Genomic DNA, 23,855 nt, shown 5'->3' with positions numbered 1-23,855 from the left:
CAAGTACCTAGGAGTGATGATGGATAATAAAGGGACTTCAACTCACAAAAAGAGGCAATTAAAAGAAGAGGCAACTCCATTGCAGTAGCTATTAAATTGATCAAACACAAAACTGCCGGCCCCAGCCTTATCTCACTGCTACAAGTTTGGCAAGCAAAACTCATCCCGGCAATCACTTAGTGGAGTGAGTGCCTGAGGGGAAGAGACGCGGTTACTTTAGACAGTACTGTCTCAGGAGCGGCCAGGATAATATTTAACTTACCAAAGTATGCCTCGCCAGCTGAAATAAGGCTAGAATTTGGCCTGCAAAGCAAAGAAATAGCCCGCAAAGGAGCCTACACCAAGAGCTGGTACAGGATAAAAAAAGCTGAAGCAGGTACACTGAACTCCCATTTATGGAATGAAATACACCTAAAGAGGGAGTGCCTAGCAAGGAGCTACTTGACATCAATAGATTGATTGGGATTTGAGGAACTCTGGGCGGTCTCAGGGACCTACCATTGTTTTAAACAAACTGTAAACAAGACAGTGAAAAGACTATCTCTAGTAGAAGATAAGGCAACACTTACAGAAAGAGCCCACGGATGGTTTGTAGTCCACAGCTATGATAAGTCCTCTCCACAACCATATCTAGGCGTGGGATTTAATCGAAGGATGAAAGAAAAATACCTTCATTTTCGTTTGGGCATTTTACCATCATTACCGCATCATCCCCCTAGGAATTGACCCCCGGGTCAGACAATATGCCGCTTATGTGAAGACGCCAACGAAAGTGTATTACACCAATTGTGTATCTGTAGGGATCTACAGGCTGAACGGCAACAGTTACTGAAGCCACTCTTTGTAAGTAAGGGGATAAGAACCTGTAGACAAGCTGTAGGGGGAGACGTTCAGCTAGTGTGTGGCTTTGTTCAATTCACGGAAGCGGCAGGGTTAAAAGCTCTGTCGCCAACCAACAGGAATGCTTTACCACTGCATCCAAATGCCTGTTAAAGGGTCACATTACTGCGAAAATCATATTTTCAGGTCGCCTCTCACCCGCTCAAGCAGGATAGTCAACAGAAACTTACCATTGTTGTTGTTGTTTACAAATCTCCCAAACAATGAACAGACTCTCTCTTAGAACTGAGCTTTGTATTTTAACTCGCGGTCGGTGCTAACAATTGCTGACAATTTTTCTACTTATGTTAACACAATTTATGAAAGTTTTATATGTTTTAAAAAAACATCAGTTTTAAAATATTTACTTTGCTGCTACGCCGCTTTTTCCATGGAAATTGTCAAGGTTTTAATTAACCAAACAATAAACTATTACCTTACATCAAATAAGCATTTAAGAGTTCCAATCTGTGCTTTATTGTACCACACCCACTATAGTATGTTAATTTAGTATTGCAGAGACTCCCAAAAGGCTCTCTCCACCTCTACTCTTGCCATTCCCATCTTATCTCGGATATCACAAGCACAAAGATACTAATCAGAAGACGATAGACCCTATGGTCTAAACAAATAATTATGTGATAGAACTTTATTTCAAGAGAAATACATGTGCTGAGAAGGTGAAAAAGACTTCATAAAAGCTTGGTGATAAAGTCCAGTATGTTTCAAAATAAAATCAATCCTACAAGTTTAACAATACTGTTCATCCAATCTCTCTTGTATGACTAATTAGGATGTGTTTTGGATGACACTGTGGTACATTCCTTAAACTCACTGTGGTACATTCCTTAAACTGAAAATTCAGCGGCAAAATCAGCTCCAGCTAAGCCAGGACATGTGCCTAGAAATATACGTTAGAAGTTCAAAGTCTGGAATCATGGGGGAAAATATATAGCATTGTTCGAGTTCTTGGAAAGATGGGCTTTCAACAATACTCTACATTTAGCAAGTAAGGGGTGAATATAGATGGCGCGAATGATCATTCATAGTTTACTACAAAGGGAATGTGAAGCTAAAACCTACAAAACTCATGAGTCTGGATGGAGTTTGATAAGAGGAGCCATTTACTTTGGTCTCCACTGGCTATCTGAACAGATTAGGTCAGTTGCCTGATATAGGTTATTGCCTAAGCAAGACTAGTAGTGAGAAGACACTAGCATTCTGTTTTTAGTTGTTTTATTATTAATATTTTAGCTAAAGGATAGGTTTAAATAAATAATCCACCACAACGTAACACAAGCTAAAGGGGGAAGCAGGGATGTCTTTGCGAAGAGACACAAGTGAAAATAGAAACTTTTTGCAACTGTGCTTTCTGGTGATCCACAGAAAGTTTATTGTCAAGAATCACAACAAGGTTTTTCACTCTATGCACTAATTTAATTTACTGGTTGATAATTTGTATGAGAGCTGCTGGAGAGCCTCTTAAGGAGATGAAGTGGGACAAGCACAATGAACTCTGTTTTCGCCACATTCAACTAAAGTCAAGCAGTGGGTTGAATAATTCATTTCTGTAAGACGGAGTGAGAGATCATCACATTTTATGGGATAGGGAAATATATTAATGATAATTTGTGAGTCACCAGCAATGAATTAAAACCAATTCTAGTCACGATATAAATGGTACATACAGAACACAGGAAGGCATGTGGGATAACAACTGAATACAGATTAAAATGAATCAACTCTAAATCATAGCTTGCAACATAGAAATCAAACACATCCACTCACCTCGTTTGATAGTGAGCGGAATCTTGAAATCACAACGATGATAACTGAAAAGTAGAAAAAATTATGAAGAATACTTGGTTAGGTGATCAACAAGAGGAAGTACTGACATCCATAAACCATGTTAAAGAGCATGTTCACACCTTAAGAGATAGCCTGAAACGCACACATCCCCAAACAAATGGCAGATGCTGAAATTGTGGGAAATTTTCCATTCTTGATCTTTAGCAAAAATACACACAGAGCCCTTGTGCACACTTGCAGCATTCAGATAGCATACCAACAGCAACCAGACATATGTTTAATGTCATACAGTGGCTTTACTGTTATTTTAGGGGACGAGGGCCCGGAACAGTGATCAGTTTTAAGGTTGCGGTTTCACCTTGTAGGAGACTGTCGATATCTTTCCATAGTTTGATCTTTGTGCTCTGAACCACTAGGGACATGCCCAAGCCGAATACTGAAACTACGTCATGGCAGTATGTTTTTTCTTATGGGGAGATTAAGGGTGATAGCAAAACCTGAGGTTTTGAACAACTGACATAATCAGAATACATTAGGATTAGTCCCTTGAGGCGTGACCAGAGTATATCTATTCTTTAAGCAGGAATTTCATTATATTCGCATAAACTAGATAGACAGCATTGGTGGGTTAACAGTTGATGTTTTCTTATTTGGGAATTCTCCTCAATTTTTTCCTGAGTTGAGTGCAAGTTTGGACACTTTTGGGCGGGTTTCAAAATTAGGGAAACTGCAAACTCCTTGTATTTGATAAACCAAATCTTTCTGCTGATTTCTTTATACATACAGAGGACTTGGTAGTTCTTTGAAGGATTAAACTGTAGTGAAATAAACACAAAAACATTCTTCTGTGTAAACGGTGCTGTGGCAATTCTGCTTTTGATGTGGTAACCCATTGTGTTAACAAGCACAAGGCTACATTTGTAGGGCATAGGGTGAAGGGAATAGCGTTGACTAACCAATACAATTTTGAGATTTCATTTACGACTATGGGCACAAAACAATCAAAAGGACTTGTGAAAAAAATACAGAATAAAACAAATTCAAGATTCATTCTGAATGAAACAAAGTCTAATAGATAACTGTATCAGCACTCCACGGGAGAATAAATATGAAAAAAGATTATGGGATTTTCAAGCATGAAAAGCCCAAAAACACAGAATCACAGTGCCAACCAGGTGTGGGAATCGGAATTCCTGAAGTAATTTCCCATTTTGCAGGTCCGCGTAGAGACAAATCGGAACACCAAAAGTATTGTATTCCTGCTTTCTGAAATTTTTGACTACTCAAGTTATTAATAATGTTGAGAGTGGCAACATAAATAGTCCTGCCCTCCTTTTAATGAGTGTCTAAGGGTGGTACAATTTGAATGTTTAAAATCCTGGAAATAAGTTTGTCTAGTCACCTCAAACTAGAGTTGTAATCATAAAAACACAGGAATGCACACCAATACAAAAAAGCCTTACAAAGGAATCAAATATTTTGAACGGACTGGTCACCGACGCCCATGGCTCTCACGCATTGCACACCAGTAATTCACTCGGTTAAGCCCTTTTTAGAAAGTGTGGCATTATCCTACAGAATCTCTGTGGAAGGAATACTTGTATCCTCAAGCAACGCAGCACATTTAAACTTCAAGCTCTTGTGAACAATTCAGCTACGGCCTGGAAGATTGCAGAATATTATGTGGGTCTGCAGTGTCAAGTCTCTGAGGTGTTTGGGATTTTATGACTAAATTAATGACCAAAAAGATTCACCAAAACAACAGGCATTGTGAAGGACAATAAGTCTTGTCTATGCAAGACCTATTGGCTTTTCCAATGTCTTTTAGCTATGTTGTACAGTAGTACGGCTGCTGTTCAGTACAGCTAAAAGTTAGTGGAGTAAAGTGGCAGAGAGGAGAGTGGCAGACCATGGAAAGGAGAGGCGTAGTGGAGAGTAGAGAGGCATGGAGTGGTGTAAAGTGGCGTGGAGTAAAGTGGCGTAGAGTGGAGTACAGTGGTATAGAGTTGAGAGGTGAGGAGTGGAGTAGCGTAGAGTGGCATAGAGTAGTACACTTGTGGGTGTAACTTAACCAAGGAACCAAACTTAGAATCAACGCAAGGTATGAGCCGCAAAGGAGATGAATGGCAACAAAAATAGGTGTGTATGGCAAGCATCAAGAAGGTGTAAATGTGTTGCTAGTTTGGCATTTCTACATTAGAATTAAGGGTGGGCGCAGTGCTCCGCTCACGGAGTGTGCGTAGTACTGCCCACTTCGCGCTTCGCAAAGTAGGCGTAGCAGGGGCAGACTACGCACACCCCGCGGCGGAGCAGAGATGCCCGCCACCCGCCTCCCTCCCGCCCTCATTTTAAAATTACTCAGAAACATTACATAAAGAAAATTACTTACCTGAGCTGCCGTGTCCCGGGGCTCCATCTTGCTGGTTCCTGGATAGCTTCTGCCTCACGAATGCCAATGCGCGGACGCCCGCGCATGCACATTTCTCGGGAGAAATGCGCATGCGTGGGCGCCCGCGCATTTGTGAGGAAGAAGCTATCCAGGAACCAGCAAGATGGAGCCCCGGGACACGGCAGCTCAGGTAAGTAATTTTCTTTATGTAATGTTTGAGTAATTTTAAAATGAGGGCGGGAGGGAGGCGGGCGGCGCGTAGTGGGGCTACGCGAAGTGTGCGGGTGGGCGCAGATATGCCCCCACTCCGTAATGCTTCACGTAGCCTCACTACGCCCACTACGCCCAGGGCTGATTAGAATGGATTAATCCACTCCACGTAAAATTCCATTTTATTTTAGTTGTATGATTAAAACAAACGATGCAGGCGTAAACAATGTTAAACATTTTTTTGAAAACAGAACAAATGAAAAAAGCAGCATGACAACTGGAAACAGAGGAAATGTCCTGAAACTCATACCTCAATCACAGCGCAATCAGCGGATGTACACTAATTAAGCTGAATCAATCTGTGCTTGGCCCATGCTCCACAGAAAGAAAAGAAAGTGTCGCCAAGCATGCGTTGGACAATTTGGAGAAGGCAAAGAAGAGTGACAATGATGCCATTAAATGATAAGCAGTGGGTGGGCTCCAAGCCCATTACTGTAAACAATACCTCCTCACAAGCGAGAGCACATGCAGCGGACGCGCTGTCGCAGGCGAGACCTAAAAATGTGTCTGGTTCAGGGTAGTTTAGTGAACTATTCCAATTGGAGGCAAACAATGTTTCCAAGCAGATAATAAAATGCTGAAACGGTTTTTGAGATTGAAAAAGGAACCCTTTTTCCAAAAAAAACCTGGTCGCCCTTGGGCACGTATTACAGATAGGGTGCACTGTCCTGGTTTGTGCGAGGACACACCATCAACCAGGTGCGCCAGACAAAAACAGGAACAGTTCTTCCTATTACAATTAATGTACTGCCCTCAGGGCAACCGCAAGCCTGCGCCTGCTCAGAGGGCAGAGCATGTAGTGAAATATGGAGCAGCTGTTTACAAGCTGCTCTGTGTTTAACAATGCAGGTGACATTCTGTCTGCATTTAAAAGAGAGAAGAGAGATCCCCTAGCAGGCAGGTGCAGTGAGTGACTGCACCTGCGTCCAAGGGGATGTCTGGTGGGTCCATGGGGCTCCATTTTCCCCATCCAGGTGGCTAGCTTTAGAAAGCGCAATGACAGTGTGCCAACTCTTCAGGTGCACAGTCAGTGTGCATCCTAGAGGTCGGTTTGGCTCTGCGTCTGCATCCATAATATTGTGCGGGCGCAGAGGCAAAGTGATTCACTCATTTGCATGGAACAAGATGACCAGATCAAGTACATGCATGAGCAGTATGGATGAAAGAAATGAAAAGTTAAAATAGCTCTTAAACGATTCTCCATACGCTCTGCTGTGATGCCATTTACAAAACCCGTTGTATGAGCACGATAACAAAAATAGTCCTGATTGAGAAACATCCCCAAAATCAAAGCAGCATTGCAATGTTTATAAGCTAAACTTGCTCTATTGCTTTTACTTACATGTTGAAGTTGTAATGGCCAGGATAATTGGTATGCAAGACAAATTTCTTCACCTTATGTGTATTTGCATCAAAAAGAATATCCTATTCGAGAAAATGATAGAGACTTGAAAAAAAAAGAACAACAGAATACAGTTTTACCCTGTTTATAAGGGATTTCGTTTTACACAGAATTTTACTTGGATTATTGTAAATTCAATTACAAGCATTCGACTTGGCTTACATTTCCCAGATGGCCAGACAATAATAAATGGCTGAACTACATTGACATAAGCAAACGAGGAAAATATACATATTATCACACCGAAAGAGGCTTTAAAGCTTGTATCCCTTCCCATTCACCCATGTGCAAACTGTTACTGCTAAGATTCAGGGATCACCTAGTCCTAAATCTTTCAGAACTTCAAAATTCAACCAAGTAGCAGCAATTAAATAACAAGCATTTACAATGAAATAAGTCCCGCAATTGCGAGATTTTGAGCAATTGGCATTGTAAATGGCAATGCCTTTTATAATAGTAAAAGGCATTGTCATTTACAATTCCAATAGGTCAAACATTTGCCAAACAAGACCTATTGTATTGGCAGAGTGTCAGTGGAGCGGGCGCCGAGCTCACCAATAAAGTTAAAAAAAATAAAATAAAAAAATAAAGCAGAGTACGGTGTCTCTGAAATGGGTGCCGCGCTCACTATTAAAGTCCCCCCCCCCCCCCCCAAAATGAAACTGAGCACAGTGTCCCTAAAGCGGGAGCCACGTTCACCACAAAAGTAATAAAAAACAAATGAAGTGTCGCCATTGTGTAACTTTTAAAGTTGGAGCAACGATGTGAAAAGCGGCCGCTATTGTCCCCATTAGTTAGTTAATAAACACAATAGTGCTCACCGACTTAAAACGGAGACCGTGTAACAAGCCAAGTAAAAGGGCCAGTCGCCATGGGAGGGTACAAATGAAGACAAGGCAATACTAAGGAGGGACTAACAAGCCTATTTACGAATCAGAAGCCAGCATTTACGAAGGTCAATGGCACAAGCCAATGACAAATTCAGTGAAGAGTGGGCGTGGCTTCCAGTGCATTCTCCATTGTAGCATGCCGAGCCAGCAGTGTATGCGCGCTGCCGCTAGGCTAAACCTAAAAAAAAAATTACAAAATGCAGAAGATCTCAGTCATATTTCAGCCTTGAGAACGTTCAGGCCTGATAATCACACATGCCAATCCCAGCAGAGTGGATTCCACTATCAATACCTGATTAAGTGAAACACTTCACTTACCATATACCACCCTATCATATGCCCTCCTTTAAAAACAAGATAGGATATATACCCCACAGATTCTAAAGTAGTGACAAATAAACACACCTAGATAAGTCTTCTGTTAAGTGTTACCTAAGTTTGGACTGTGTAAGAGTGTTTTAGGTGTGTACAGTGACACAACGGTCAGCACACTACTGTCTCTCCGTTTTGACTAGACATCAATCTCTGACAAACTCAATTCAAGTGGATAAAATGCTCAAATAACACAGAGGACCTATCACAGACAGATAGTGCCCTATATGACTGCTACAATCCCACAATGAGGAGGGAAAACTTAACATTAAATAGAAACACTGTCTCTGAAGGGAATGCTATGATACTTGCAACACATTCATAAAGGCAGAATTAAAATATCTATCATCAGAAAATATATATACAATAGCATACAGATACTCCACTTGGAGTATGGCACATTCCCAAGAACCATAGGGAAACACCTCTTAGGGCAAACCACAATCAGAGGACAGAACACAAACAATCTGTGGAACACCGCCACAGTAGGCTTACCGCCAGCCTAAAAAATGCATAGTGCAACTGGTGGACGCCAAATAAAAGGGCAACCACCCCAGATCATGTGAAATGGAAACCGTTGAAATACAGACCTATGGGGGACGACGAAATCCGGCAAGGCGGCGCTGAACAGCCGAATCGGCGTGGGCATCAAACAAAAGTACCCCATCAAAGGGTAGGTCAACAAGGCGCTCCCGGATATTCTCTGGAAAGACGCCATCCCGCAACCAGGCATGGCACCGTAGGGCCACCGAACCAGCCATTGCACGGCCTAAGGAATCCGCAGTATCCAAGGCCAAGCGTACTGTTAATTCCGCCAAATAACTGCCATCATGGAGGAGAGGAAGGAGGTCAACACGAGCGCCCTCAGAAGTGGACAATGGAAGAGACTCGGCAGAGTCCCAAAGGGCAGAAGTAGCCCGAGCCAAGACACACACTGTATTTAGTGATCAAAGAGCTGTGCTAGTGGAGGCGAAAATGTTACGGCCCCACGACTCCAGCCATCTGGACTCCCGGGAGGGAGGAAGCAACAGCTGAGGCAAGGAAGGGAAAGCAGTTTGCAGGACAAACCCCTGAACGTCTGGGTGAACAAATAAGCAAACTGCATCATGTGGAGCAGGACGGTGGCGGTGCAAGATAGAACGAGACACCGGATCACTGGAAGCTGGCAGAGCCCAGGTGCCCAAAAGGGCATCATAAAGAGAAGCTTCGAAAGGTAGAAGCAGCTCTACAGTCCCTGAATCGTGGTGGAGGACATCCAGCAGAGGATCAACTGGCAGGGGGACTGAAGGAGGGTGCATACTCAGAACACGAGCGGCCAAGGAGACAACCCTAATGAACGCCGCACCGGCCTCGGTAGCCTTCCGAGGAGGGGACAGCAACTCATCTGTGGGTGAGGGCTGTAAACTAAGCCTCCCACCCCAAGGAGGTTGATCAATGAACCGAGGATGCGTCCAATGCCCAAAATAAGGAAGCCCCATTAACGAATGAGGGTCCTGATGGGGCTCCTGAGGAGGCGGGGAGTCTGCCGGGGCCACAAATTCCAAGGAGGGGGGGGGGGGGGAAAGAGGCAAGGACAGATCCGACATTGCCGGGCGTTGAGGCGACGCCAAACTCCCCATGGAAGCCTCCGGAGAGGAGTCAATAATCCAGCGTCGGGGTGGCGCCTGGCCAATTTTGGTCGGTGCCGACCCTGCCCCGTCCGGCACAGACTCGGGCCCGACAGGTGCCGACTTGGCCTCGTCCGGCGCCGACTCAACCTCAACAAGCTCCGCTTCTGAAGAAGAAGTTGACTGCGCAGGAACAGGGGAGGCAAGCCTACGGTGCCGACTCAGCCTCAACCACAACCATCTCCGACTCCAAAGGAAGGTATGGAGTCGGAGCCGGGGAGGCAAGTCCATGGCGCCGGACTGGCGCCAACCCCGCCTCCGGACAGGCAGCCACATGTTCGGAAGGCTGAGGCGTGCTCGATGCAGGGGTGCGAGCACCAACAACCACCTGTGGCGCCACAGTGACCCCCACTGGACTACGTGGCGCAGCAGCGGTGCTATGGGTCGAACAGGGGGACCCAACCGGGCCATGCCCTGACGATGCCACATCTCCATCATCCCTAGAGGTAAGGGGCACAGTCGGTGCCGGGGGCGAACCCGCCGGCGCGTCCGTCGGAGACCCCGCCTGGAGGATTCTGGGAACTAGTGCCCCCGACAACCGAAGGAAGTGAGGTTGAGGACCTCGGCGACATGCGCCGTGACTTATCCGAGCAAGGCAAACGACGCACCTGAGACCCAGGGGGCGACCAACGGCACAAATGGAACCCACTGCCAGAGGGACCTGCCGCCGATGAGGAGGCCGGGGGGCCGAGGCGTCTCCAACCGGGACAGACGAGCCGAAAGCAGCTTCATCCTGTGCTCCCGCCAGGACTTCGGCTTGAGGTGTTGGCAGGCGTCGCAGTCTGTTGAGTCATGGTGTTTGCCCAGACACCACATACAGATAAGGTGTGGGTCCATCGTGGACATTTGCCGCAAACAGGAGGTGCAAGTTTTAAAGCCCGAAGTCATCACACACTGTTCCAGATGCGAAGTGTTAAAAAAGGGCCTGAAAACAGGCCAGAGGAATCGCTTACTGCGTTGTACGCGCAAAAGAATGAAACCGACGTCAGCGCACGGGAGGGAATTACATGACCTCGCTGACGTCACGTCTGTGGACGACGTCAGGGCGGGGTTGTGTGGCGCCGTCCTCTGGCGCGCAGAGGTGGTGCTGCAAAAAGTTTTCCGGATCCAGTCTGACACCTGGGGATATTCCAAGTTAAGGAATCTGCGGCTAGATGTCTCTATCAGTGTTATCAATGAAGCCTATGATTTTGAGAAGGACCTCCAACTGGGTTGTAATCATAATATACATATTAAATTGGTACTTTGAAGATTTCCACAAGGACAATATTCTACCTTCAGGGCAACTTATCCCACTTTTTTCAAAGATGTCAGAACCTTTCTCAGTGATGCTGTATTCACTCCACCCTAAAAGGAAATATTGGGAATCGAACAGTCATTAGAACTAATATTGCAAATGCCTCCTTCTTGGTCCAATGCGGGTGATATAGAGTCAGAGGTGGTCCACTTCATTCCCCTGGTAAGATCCTCAAACGAGGAATCTGGCAAGACATTCACAACAGAGCAGAAATAATCAAAAGGACAATAATTTCAGCTCACAAAATAGAAGCCTTGTGGATGCATAGGACTGTACTAGCAGCACTAACAACTATCCATACCTGTCAAAACATGAAAATTGTTTCTCACCAGTAGCATATCCTCAGACTAATCTTACATAGCATGTTATTTATGTCAATACAATGAAAGAAGAGTAGGAGACCAGCAAAGACTTGTTCAAGGCCAAATGTATATTAACCATATAAAATGATCCGAACATTGGTCTAATGTAGGTAACAGCAAGGTCAGCATGCAACATTGCAGATTCTCCTCTTCCTTCTATTACCTTGTTTTGGTGTACGCATAGTCTGTACTAACTCAGCCAAAAGTAGCCCTATCCATCTTCAATGAATTATTTTAGTGAAAATTGTAAAATCCTATTCAGTGTGCTTGCTGGGAGCATCAAACCATGTTGGGAGTAGTGCACACAAAATCCAGGCAAAGCTCACAGAAAATTAGTGATCATTAACTCCACTTTAGAAATGTTTATAGCCCAAGTCAGGTAGGACTTTGAAAAAGGTTATTTACCTGCAACTGTACCTCTGTGGAGTTTGCATTCTTCAAATACTTAAACAAAGGGGACCACAGTGCCAGCAGACCAGAACACATTCTTCCAAGACTAGATGTTTTTCAATTACTCAGAAGAAACCAGTTACTTACCTGTAATTATGGTTTTTAGTTTGAAACTCTTTTAGATTTACATGCTTTGCACAGTTCCAGCTTCTAGTGGTTGGGCCCGCCAAGTTGCTGGTCTAATAAACATTTAATTAGTTAGTGGCTGTTGACAAAGCTCTTGCTTGATGGCTGTAATCCCACCCTGCACTTGTGTGTGTCCCATATCTTAGATTTATTTTCCTCTCCCCTTCCACAAACCTCTTTGAACAGAAAGGCAGAAGGGATGCATGTGAATTTAGAGGAGAGTCAAGCTGCAAAACCAGAATTACAGTTAAGTAACTGGTTTCTTTTGCAGCATTAAAGGTCTTATAGGCTTACACGCTTTGAACAGACTATGTAGCGGTATTATATCCCCTGACGAGGTGGGTTAGAAGAGGGAGTGGAAGCCAAAATACTTTTTGTATTGTTTAAACCACTGGACACTTTTCATGACTAAGTCTATACACAATGCCTTAGGAAGGTATTTTCTGAAGACCATGTGGCTGCTCTGAATGTATTCTGGATGGAATCTTTGGCCATAAAGGCCTTCGAAACCTTGAATGCGCCTTTGGTTGGGTGAAAAAAGACTTATGTGCTTATTTGGAAGTGAATCACATCTCAATAGTTTGAACAATCCACCTAGTAATAGTATTTTTTATTACCGCTGCTCCTAAGGCCTGCACTGAATGTCCTACAAAAAGTTGATTGGTTTTCCTGATATCTTTGGTAAGTTGTATGTAGCTCATAATGCTCTCCTGACATCCAGTGAGTACCGCACTCCCTCAGCAGCATCGGGCGGCCTTTTGAAAAAGGTAAGATGATAATTTGATTCATATAAAAAAATTACGACATTTGGTAAGAATTTTGGGTGAATCCTCATCACCACTTTGTCCTTCTGCATGGATATGAATAGCTCGTGTATCTCACTTACCCTTCTTAATAATGCAAGGGCTACTAAGAAGGCTGTTTTTAAAGTAAGGTGTTTAAGTGTGGCCTTATGTATTGGTTCAAAAGGTACTTCTATTAATCCAGCAAGTAACAAATTAAGATTCCACTGTGCGGTAACTGTTGTAACAAGAAAGAGTCTTTTTGCCTATCTATGAACCTTTTGATTAATGGAACTGCGGAAATCTGTTTAGCATGCAGCTCTCTCAAATAAGCTGCAATAGCTGACAAATGTACTCTTATTGAAGTGCACGGCAGCTAACATCTGTTCAGATTTGTGAGGTACCAGACTATGACTGTATCATGATGCAAACTGTTTTGAATAGTGGTAGTTTGGCACCATGTCAGATATCTTTTTCACTTGAAGACATAACATCTTCTAGTGGTTGGTCTCCAAGCCTCTTGAATTATGTGTAATGTTGCTTTTGGTAAGTGCAAATACTAGAACTCAGCTACCTCGGGAGCCACACCCTCAACTGTGGCTCCCCTGGGTTTGGGCAAAAAAAACTCAAATGTTGCATAGGTAGAGTGTCTGTGTGGAGGAATTTTGACAAGTTGCCTTCCTGGCAGTTGTAGTAGGTGTGAGAACCATGGATGTCAAGGCCACTTGGGAACGATCATAATCAGAATCATGCTGGACACTTTGACCTTCACTAGAATTGTTGGTCCCAATAGTATTGGGGTAAAAAATGTACGCAACTATCCTGTACCAGTCTTTCAACAGGGGATTCTCCAGAGACTGTGGGTGGTGATGCCTGGATGAGAAAGACTGTCATTTTGTTTTTTGTGTGTCTGCAAACAGGTCTAGGTGAGGCATTCCCCAGTGCTGGAAGAATGTGCCTGCTACATTTTGCTTTAACTCCCATCATGACAGCAGCTTATATTTCTGCTTAGTTGATCAACTTTTGTGTTTTCTACACCTGGGAAATAATTAGCTACTAACGAAGGGTTTCTTGTGATGTCCCACCTCCAGATGGTTTGTGCCTGTTGTGATTGTGAGTATGATACCATGCCCACCTGTTTGTGGAGGCAGAATCTTGCTTTTGAGTTGGCTGTTAGTATCTGGAATATCTTTTTCATTGTACTTGACTTTTAAAAGCTTTCAGTGCTTAGAAGATGGTTTCAATTTCCAGATGGTTGATGTGTTTGACACTTCCTGTGTTGCCGACAACTCCCTTATTCTGAGAGGACCCATGTGTGCTCCTTGGCCCATGTGTGAGGTGTCTTGATGAAGATGCTGTGAATGTTTTCCCCTTAATTATGTTGGCCTCATTCAATCACCTCATTTCCTTGCAGACTATGGTCATTACAAATTATACTTCTGCCCAACTTCCTGCTGTTTGTCACCTTTGGTTGTTTGCTCTCTCCTGTAGGTTGTTATGTCTAGTCCTGTGTTTGGAATGAGGTGAATGCAAGATGCCATTATCTCCAAAATCTTAATGACTGTTCTCACAGTCTGCGCTTCTGACTTCTGGTAAAATCAAACTTGCCCTAGAATTGCTTAGACTCTCCTAGCAGTTGGGTAAGCAACTGCCGTTCTACCGGACGAGAGAAGAGCATCGGTAAGAATCTGCCAAAGAGCGTTGCCTCAACTTCGGAAGACGATTGAGGATGAAGGAGGAATGAGGGGCAGGCAACCTCAAAAGGAAAGTCCCAGGGGGATAATAAAACCTACAAAGTCAAAGTTGAGAAGAAGCACAGGGTCTTGGAGGCAGAGATAGAAAGCTTAATGTGAAAGAAGAAATCTTTCCACCCTGGGTAGCTGGACATTCAACCTCTCTGGGTGCTTTCAGGCATATTGGCTTAGGGTCTTGTCTATGTTTTTCAACCTCCTGTGAAATATACTCATGATCTATTACTTGGTGTTCACCCTTCGCTTACTCAGCCTTGACACCAGAGAAACCCATCTCCTTCATTGACAGACTACCCTTTTGTTTTTCTAGCTCCAACAACCATGCCATGTCTCTGGTCACACAATGTGCTTGAAGAATGTTTTCACTGTGCACTACAGTTTTGGGCTTAAATAGTGAGCATGGAAGATCGTGCTCATCCTATGGTCTCCTGGGAGGCAGAATATACACACTGGGTGTTCCTGGTTTAGAGCAAACATTTCTTGGCAGTTCAGGCAGAATTTAAAGAGCTTATGCTCTAAAATTGCGTTGATTGATCCCATGCTGACCAGATACCATTCTTAGACCACGTCGAATACCTGAGCAAATGACAATTTAGAAGAGATTTCAAGCTACTAAAGTTAGTGTGTATGGACTCAATCTTAGTACAGCCAGTGCTTGTGGCGCACTTGGAGACGCATTTCTGGGTTGTTGCCAGTCTTCTACAGGAAGCAGCAGTCATGGTTGGGGTGGTTCAAGTGCTGCTTTTGGTTTGTAAGTAAAGTACAAATCATAAGTATGAATCTCTCATACATCTGCATGATTTGAATTATAACATTTGACATACTAGGAAATCTTCATGTTAGTTAACAGGACAAACAACTAACCTGAATCGTTATCTTGGTTTTAAAGCCTATCCACATTATTGCTATGCAGTCCACTTAACAGCCAGAGAGAGCGTAAGCTTCAGCTCCACACCTGGAAGTTAACTTCAGGTTCTCAATCACTAGTTACATAACAGAATATACATGCCTCATCTGGGAAGAGAGTGGGTAAGATTTGAATCAAATAAAGATATAAATTGTGAAGAAATGTACTTAAAGTGAAAGGATATCTTTTTTTCAGAAGTGGATCTTTCATAGATGAATACACTCTGACTTAAATATTGGCTGTGAGGAATTTCCTTCAACCGTCCTGGTTGTACTAAGGTCACAACTACATAATCTGAAGAATTTTACACAACTTCACAGGTGGGCAACTTTCTTAGGGGAAAAAAGTTTTAGCAGGAGAGATCTACTGTCAAAACTATTTTCTTAAGGGCTTTACTCCTACAAAGTGTACCATATAAGCCGTTTCAATGGCAATTTCTTTAAAAGAAAAAATTGTCAGATTTGTTAAGGTTACAAACTTGGAAACATGCAAAAAAAAAAAAAAAAAAAAAAACTGATGTGGGTTGTAGTGATATGGCCCAACATCACATACTTCTAATAGGAATAACAAATAGTACATAAAAGGGGACAGTGAGATTCAGAACATATTAGAAAAGTGTTTAAAGAAACAGGCTTCTACACACTTACCTTCTATGACTAGTTCATCAACTTAGCCTTGTTAATTGCTCAAAAAAACTGCCCAAGAGTATCCCTAGAACTGTATTTAGTTCACCCTCAGGGGCCGGTTTCTCAGCTAGAGGAAACTTGCTAAAAATGGTCCTTGCATCCATTTTCACCTCTATTGTCCTGTACATAAAGGTTATGTCTGGAGTAATTGCCCTGATATCTGAAGGTTTGACATGATAAAGAACTACTACTTATCCCCACACTGCTACTTGACCCTTGAAAGGAACTATTTTTTTTAGTCTGATAAGATTGAAGGGATGTTACTGTTTCTTTGTCCATTTCTTTGATGTGTAAAGCTTTGTCTAGCTTAGCCCAAAGATCACTTCTTCATACACAAGACTACCCAATATGTTGCTGGCCCTACTTAAGGTCTTTAGGCCACCTCTGCCTTCGGAGGCCTGCCCCATTGTGCAGATGATGGCCTAGTTAACCTCATCCCAAGTCTTCTTGCATAAATGCTCAATGCAGCTTCTGCATTTATGTTGACGTCTCCTTCCTCCAGCTGTTAGTAAGTATGTAGTCACATAACCCCACATTTGTCTATCATAACGAGCCATGGTTGACAAGGCAATGGACCCTTTCAATGTAGCTGCTGCAGTGGCAGTAACCTTTCCAATAGCAACCAGCATTCCTTATCTGGTGTTACTGAGATTTAATTGCCAGATAGTGCAGCAGCTCCGAGCTGCAACCAAAATAATGAAATCCAAATTTGTCCATTCCCTTAGGGTGAAGATTCTGCAAAGTTGTACCTTTCCTCACAATGGCCCTCAAACTTGATGCGCAGAGTGGATTTTTCTTCCTGGAACCCAACATGAAGAACAGCCTATAATGTCCATTCTTGAAGTATTACAGAAATAGTTTTCTCTCTCTGGTTGACCGCCACTTCAAGCAATGTGGACTCATTTTTAGTTTTGAATAGTTTTTGACTGAAGTCATCAATTACGCATAATACGCTACTCTGTTGCTGGGAGTAATTGCGCAACGATTCTTATTAAGTTAGCACTAAGAAAGCAGAGCCTGCGAAGGCTCACCCAGTAGTGGTATACATGTGACCTATTTAATTTCTACTAGAAACCTGGGTGTATCAAACTTTAATAGCATACATTTCCATAGGATGTGTAACACTGTCTCTATGGCCTTTGTAGAAAAACTTTGTTCTCCAATTCAACATGGAACACATTCTAACAGGAGTAAGAAGTCACTAATACAGAATTTTAAGGTTCGTCCTGTTCCCTTGTGGATGTTTGCCACAACTGTTTGCGCTTCTCAGTAGCCCCTTCTATTACTCCACATCTAAAATGATCTCTGGTTCTTACTCCCAAGCAGATTAAATGCTCTACTTGGTTTATTTTTTGTGTCTATCAGTCTTTTGTATATCAGGAATACTGAGTAAGATGACTCCAATCGGTTTTCGAATGGAAAGAGAAGTCTTTCTGTACCATGCTTCACTGATGGATGAAGTACCTAGAGCATGACCAGAATTTATGCCACTCTTTGATCTCAGATACACTGGTGTCTAGTTCCTTCTGTTAGAAATGTGCACGCTCGGATCATTCAATCTTTGTAGAACCCCATTCCTTGTGCTTCCAAAAGACAACTCTGTCAATCCACAGGTGAAAGTCTGCATTACGAATGAACAAGGTGAATGAAACTTGAAAGGTGGAGAAGCTCACCACAATCGGTATTTTGCTCCATATTTACAATGTGTGGTCTGGTAGTTGGTGAATTGCTAAGGTTTTCAGTCATTTCGTAACATTTAGCACAGTACTGAATTTTCAGCAATCCCTCTTTGGCATTCAGTATTCTTCCTAATGTGCCACTGTAGGTTTTTTAACATCCTTTTGATTGGCTGACTTGTATGCTTTCACTGTTCACATTTAGGGACCTATTTATTTTTCTTTAAGTTCTCCATGAGAGTGCATGAGCTTTCTGATCTCTACCGCATGCACTGCTTCCTTTTCACCAAATCCCTGCACCTCTCCCACCCATGTGCTCGATGGTGCTCCCTCCTCCTCCCTCTTGGTTTCTCCCTCATGTGCTGCTTTTTTGTTCCCTACCCACCTTCCACCCGATGTGCTTCCTGTTTCTCCTTCCTACACCAATGGTCAATGCTTCCTCCTAGTCTTTTTATATCCTTCCCTGCGGGGGTAATTCCCCAGCGGTGCCGGGGGGGGGGGGGATGCGACTCACAGTGGAGCTGTGCTCATGACGACCCCGCCCACTGATTAATTCTCCCGCACAGGCAGGGAATTAATCGTGCGTGGGCGGGCCGCGGCCGTTCTGACGAGCTGAGCACATGAGCACTCAAGCAGTTAACAAAAAAAATGGGTTCATTATTCTTCCTCCACCCCTTCATTCCCTTCCCCCACTCAATCTCTGCTGCTTCCCTCTCACCAACTCCTTTATTCCTCTCCTACCCTCAAGGTCACTGGCAAAAAAAAGAAAATTGTAGGGCCCGGCAGCTAACACTTGCTGCTGGGCAGGTCTGATGTTAAAAAGTGCTTTTCTACACGTATTTGTTTTGGCACTCCACAGTCATTTGGATTGGTACATAAAACAATACATAAATTAGTGCCATACCTATTATTAAGTGCACAATTGTGGTCACACATTTATGCCCAGATGCCATCATGCATGTGTGCACCTACTGAATGATGCTTACGCACCACAAGCACATCATCACACATTATGTTTTTGGCCCAATGCTCCACAGCATCGCCAAAATCACTGGCTTTGCTAATGATGGTTGTGATGGTAGCAATTCTCCCTACCCAGAAAGGCAGGGTTGTGTTAACTATAATTGGCTTAGGCAACTTCAATCGTTTGGGACAGCTGTTTTACGAAGTCTGTCAGACATATTACAAGGTATTTTCATAATTTAATGCACCATCTGAAAGCAGTTAGCAGTACACCAGCCTTTGTAGGTTGTTCTGCACTACTGTTTGAAAGTTCATAGTTTGGTTATGTTTATTTAGTAATCCAGTACCTTATGAAAGAAATGTAGCTCTCCTTGAATCACTGGAAGAGTAATTCAAGATTTTAGTCTGAGACCAGTATATCAGTTTGAGATTTAGTGAACACTGTAAATTTATAACAGGGATTTCCAAACTTTTTTTGAATATTAGCTTCCTATGTTCAGTGAAAATCATCCCCAGCTATTAATAATGTTCTAGTTGTGATCACATCAGCCAATAATACATTAGTGGCCTCCATATGCAAGATTATCAACAGTGATCACCTGAGTGCATCATGCAGGACTGCCAGCAGGAAAGTAAAGAAGGCTTTATCTGTTTGGAATGGCTGTACTTGAATAATTCATAAAGGCCATAGCTGCAATGTCCCTAGCACCAAGTTAATACAATTTGAGATATATTTTCCCAGTGCTGCATGTCTTATCCCTCGACTATCAGCTTTAAATATATTTTGGAAACTCAAACATTGTTCTCCACGCATGAGCTTATTAGTTCTGATACTACACCCATTTTCATCTGGAATACATGCTTTTCAATTATGATATACATATATTAATTCAATCAAGAAAAGGCTTCTTATCCTGTAGATGGTCTGCACACAGGAGAGCTACTTACGGGGAGCTGGAGAGCTTAGATACATTGGACTCGCGAGCTACTTGTTGGAGAAGCCGGATTTATAATCTTGCCTTAGTGCAATCTGTCGGACTGAAAGGCTGTCGGCATTCCGACCGCCAACATCCTAATCAGGCCCTAAGTGTGGTGCTTAAAGCCCGTTCTTTCAGTTTTTTTTCTTTATGATAACATTGCTATACTACCTCATTACAAATTATGAGAATGTTTGTAATATCCTATTTACAACATCAGAAATTATCCAAAGTGTGCCATTTTAACAAACCACGCAAAAGCATTTTATAGACAAGCATATGGAGGATTGGTTTTAACCTTTGCACAAGATCTTTTTTTCTAATCTTCTCAAACATCAAATATAGTTTTCCTGCACAACACATCTGGTAGAAAACATTTTGGCATGTTTTGCAATGTTCTTGTTAGAGCCCTTAATCCTTCAAGTGAGGCTTTAGTCCAAACAAAAAAAACTGTGTCTTGTGTGATAAACACTAAAAAGTGCTAGCTCTCAGCAGAGGTCTGGCCTTCTTGCTGGTGGGTGGACTGATTTCTTGAATTTTTCCTGATAGTGGTCTGTAACTCAATAACCGATGGAGGCTGAACAGTTCTCAGATGAGGTGACGTGATTCGGAATTAGGATTCTTGCGCCAATACATTTACAGATGAAAAAAGGGAACACTTGCACATTATGTAGCATGAAGAGATCTAGCAAACTTGAAATAATGCTTCATTTAAAAATGTAGACATCTGCAGTTTGCATAATAATGTATTGGTTATTTAATTTGCAATGAATGCAATATTTAACTATTAGTTTAATGTATTTGCCTGTGCCAGCTACACTGTACAATCAGTTTCCATAATACCTTTCTAAACCGCTTTATGTTTATATCTTTGGCTAAAAACTTGAGTGCTTCTGAACTTAGAGATAGTCAAAACCCTAAACTTGAAAACAAATATTGTGTTCTGACCTTCAAACAGGATGAGTTGAAGGTTGCCACTGTAATAATTAGATAACAGGAAATACAACTTACCACTCCAAGGGTAAAGTAGTTAAAGAAGTAGTCATTGCACTTTGATGGAACCTGCTTATGAGGTGATGGCGAATGGATTTTCATCTGCAAAAAGGTAAAAATATCTGTTATCACTAAAGGAAACAGATTATAACATAATCGAACATGACCAGTGAAAGGTAATTTAATCTCTAATAAAAAAAAGAAATTTGGGAAACTTGCATCTGAAGAGCAGCTCTTTCAAAGTTCAAGGCTCAGAATTTGTAACCTCCATTTGATAATTACTGGATCCTACCATGGAACCGCCCCTTCTAAAGAAAGGCCAAATATGATTTGATGGCAAACTAAGTTTAATATCGGTAAATGTAGTTCTTATGCATTACATAATTAAAATATCTGCACAATATTTAAAATTCCCCCATATCAGAAAGGCAATGTAAATGACGCAAATTATAACAGTATAGGATTAAAAAAGCCCTAATAATATGCAATTATAACAGCCATTGTTTAGGATCAGTAGCACCTGATTTCACCCACTCCACTGCTCCTACAGACATCATGCTCCCACACACACACACTCACTAATCAAATTCAAATTATGTAACACAGTATTATATTACATGTAGACAAAGACAGGGTCGGTATGAATCTACAAAAGGCCTCAATGTAGAAACCCACGAGGTATAGGTAAATGGCTTACGTTTCTCCACCAATCATTTAATTGACAATTGCTATGCTATTAAAAAACAGTTAAAGTGGTGCTTAAGTGTTTTTATAGCATTGCGAAATGTTCGCTGCTAACAAGTAAATAGCCTTGCTATTTGAAAAGATAGATATGAAAAGTTTCTCATGGGAAAGTAGTTTTTAAACAGGAGAATCATTCAAAGTAGACCAGATGAAACCGCTAGGTGATAAAAAACATAGGTGCGACACTGAAGTCTGACATGTAAGGAGTATTGTACTCCTGTGAGAAGACGAGGAGTGATCCTGTTCCCATGAACACATCGAAAAATGATTGGCTGGCTCATTTCTTTAATAGGGATTCTTTCTTTTATGGAACACGCTTAATGCATTTACTATGGACTCACTGATTTTTTATTTATTTTTTAATTTATTTTTAACCCTAAGGCCGGCTGCCATGTCACTGAAGGGCACGTTACATCACAGCTTATCCCACATCCCGGAGGTTGGGCATCACTGTGTTCAAAAGTTGTAGTTTGGTATATCTATCAAGGATTGCAATCTTGTATGTCATTTCTTGTAGTCTTTTCCCCATAAGGGGCACAGAGTTTTCTACTTTGAACATAACACATGAAAAAACCTACACCCTCCCCACCCCCTACCCGTAACCGTTGAGGTGTCCTGTCAGTAACCCACATAAGATACATCCTCGTACTCAGTGCCTAACCGTGACGTCTCCTCTCAGAAGAGACTTCCATACCCTAATTCTCATATCAGACAGGTGTACGTCAGTGAGTGGCCTTTTGTGTCCTCCCCCATGGATTTACTGATTACTTCATTTTGATTATTGACAAAATTAACGACTGATATTGATGAATTATGGTATTAGCATTAATCTTAAAATCTATTCTGGGATTGATAGAGTTCGTTTTAGGCTTTCACTTGGGACTAAGTCGAAGCTTAAGGCGTGCATTAGGCTAAGGAAGAGCCTTAGGCCTAGGTTCAGTCGTTGTTCATTAAATTATATTTTTTGCATGATCCATTTCAGAATTAAAGGCATATTCACTGTAATGAACAAATTACTTACCTTCGGTAGCACTATCTAACATCACATTGCTTGTGAATATTGCTCCAGGCATCAGACAGGATCCAAAAACTCAAAAGCAGTACACCTGCATACCTGTAGGTGGAGTTGTGCAGCTTTACGCCTACGTCGGTCCACTCAGAAAGTGACGAGCAGGGCGGCATATAAGCGCCACCCAAGCACACTGATGTCAGTTTTCCTTTCTTTCCACGCCTTCGAAAGCCGATCTGGAGCTTACTTTTCTCATCTTGGACAAGTAATTACTCCAAAAATGTTCTTTTACAGTGAACATGGAACAAAATGTGATCTCCCAAAACAGGTTTCAAACCTTGTAGGGACTATTGCAAACAAATGTCTGGGACAAATCTCCACATGGTATGCCTGTGGTACCTGGGGTCAGAGCACGACTCCAGGGTCTGCAACAACTGAGCCCATATGAACCCGAAGGCCATATGGGGCAGCAAGGTGAAACTCTCCGTTGCCAAGCATCAAAAGATGCTGTGCCATGGACCAGTCAAAGTAAAAAGGGAGGTCCTGTTCCTGAAGTCATTTTTACAGCAGGTCCATGGTGCATTCAAAGTCACTCTCGTACCCCAGAGAGGGTTCAAGGGTGCTAACGTTCCTCAAGGTCTCACTCCAGAACTCTTGAGGAGTTGATTTGGAGTTTAGTCTTGATGCAACCAGAGCTTTCAGGCTATCGGCAATACTGCAGCAAATTGAGGCCTTTAGGGAGGCTATGCTGGATATACTGAGCACGCTTCCAGCAAACTCTGGTGTGCCTTCAGGCTCCAAGGATCCGCAGAGGCCTCTAGTCGTGATCCCACTGACAGGTTCCCAGACTCTGCCTTGAACCTGCATCATGTTCCCCACTGGCTTTGGCACACACTTCAGTTCTGGTGCCACTCTCTGCACAGGTTCCCTTCTTATCCTAACTGGTGCAAACACCGTCGGCGCTGGAAGAGGAGCGGATACCTAAAGAAGTCTCCAACTCTGAGTCAGCTTCGAATCGACCTCAACCAAGACGGCTTTCTGATGGGGTGCAGCCTATAACCAATCCCTCAAATTCTGATACCTTGCCCCTACCACATGGTAGAGCTCAGACATTGCATCAGCTCTTTGGGTCAGATTCCCATAATACTGACTATGACAAAGGTGATAAGTTTACTCCTCAACATGAAGAGGACCATTGGTACACTGAATTTCAGGATGGCAGTGGTTTGCACACTTCCACAGACAGCAGGCTTGTCTCTCCCCAAAGCTGCTGAGGAGATTGCCTCCTTTGCGAAGCTTATGAGGTGGATTGAAGAGGTCCTTGACCTGCAGCCACCCCAGATATTCAGCAACCATATGTTGAATGCTATCTTTACCCATCTCAAAGTGTAATGATTAATGCTGTCAAACAATGGAGATAGGTTTCCTAATTATCAAACATGTCATTGGATCTC

At 42.7% G+C, this 23,855-nt stretch overlaps 1 protein-coding gene across 2 annotated transcripts in view; it reads right to left on the bottom strand.

Annotated features, from left to right (window-relative positions):
- The window catches only part of PHAF1 (phagophore assembly factor 1), a 225,587-nt gene that overhangs the window by 27,300 nt on the left and 174,432 nt on the right, over positions 1–23,855 (bottom strand). For both annotated transcript variants that reach the window (XM_085638616.1, XM_085638615.1), the window contains 3 exons: positions 20,667–20,750; positions 6,690–6,772; positions 2,668–2,711 (listed from right to left, as the gene is read on the bottom strand). In XM_085638616.1, the coding sequence (XP_085494742.1) occupies positions 2,668–2,711; positions 6,690–6,772; positions 20,667–20,750 (211 nt within the window). The remainder of the gene's footprint in view (positions 1–2,667; positions 2,712–6,689; positions 6,773–20,666; positions 20,751–23,855) is intronic.

This window comes from Triturus cristatus, chromosome 12, assembly GCF_964204655.1.
Source record: "Triturus cristatus chromosome 12, aTriCri1.1, whole genome shotgun sequence".
NCBI classification, from domain to species: Eukaryota; Metazoa; Chordata; class Amphibia; order Caudata; family Salamandridae; genus Triturus; species Triturus cristatus.
Note: the sequence above shows the minus strand (reverse complement) of the source record. Positions and strands in the feature narration are given on the sequence as shown.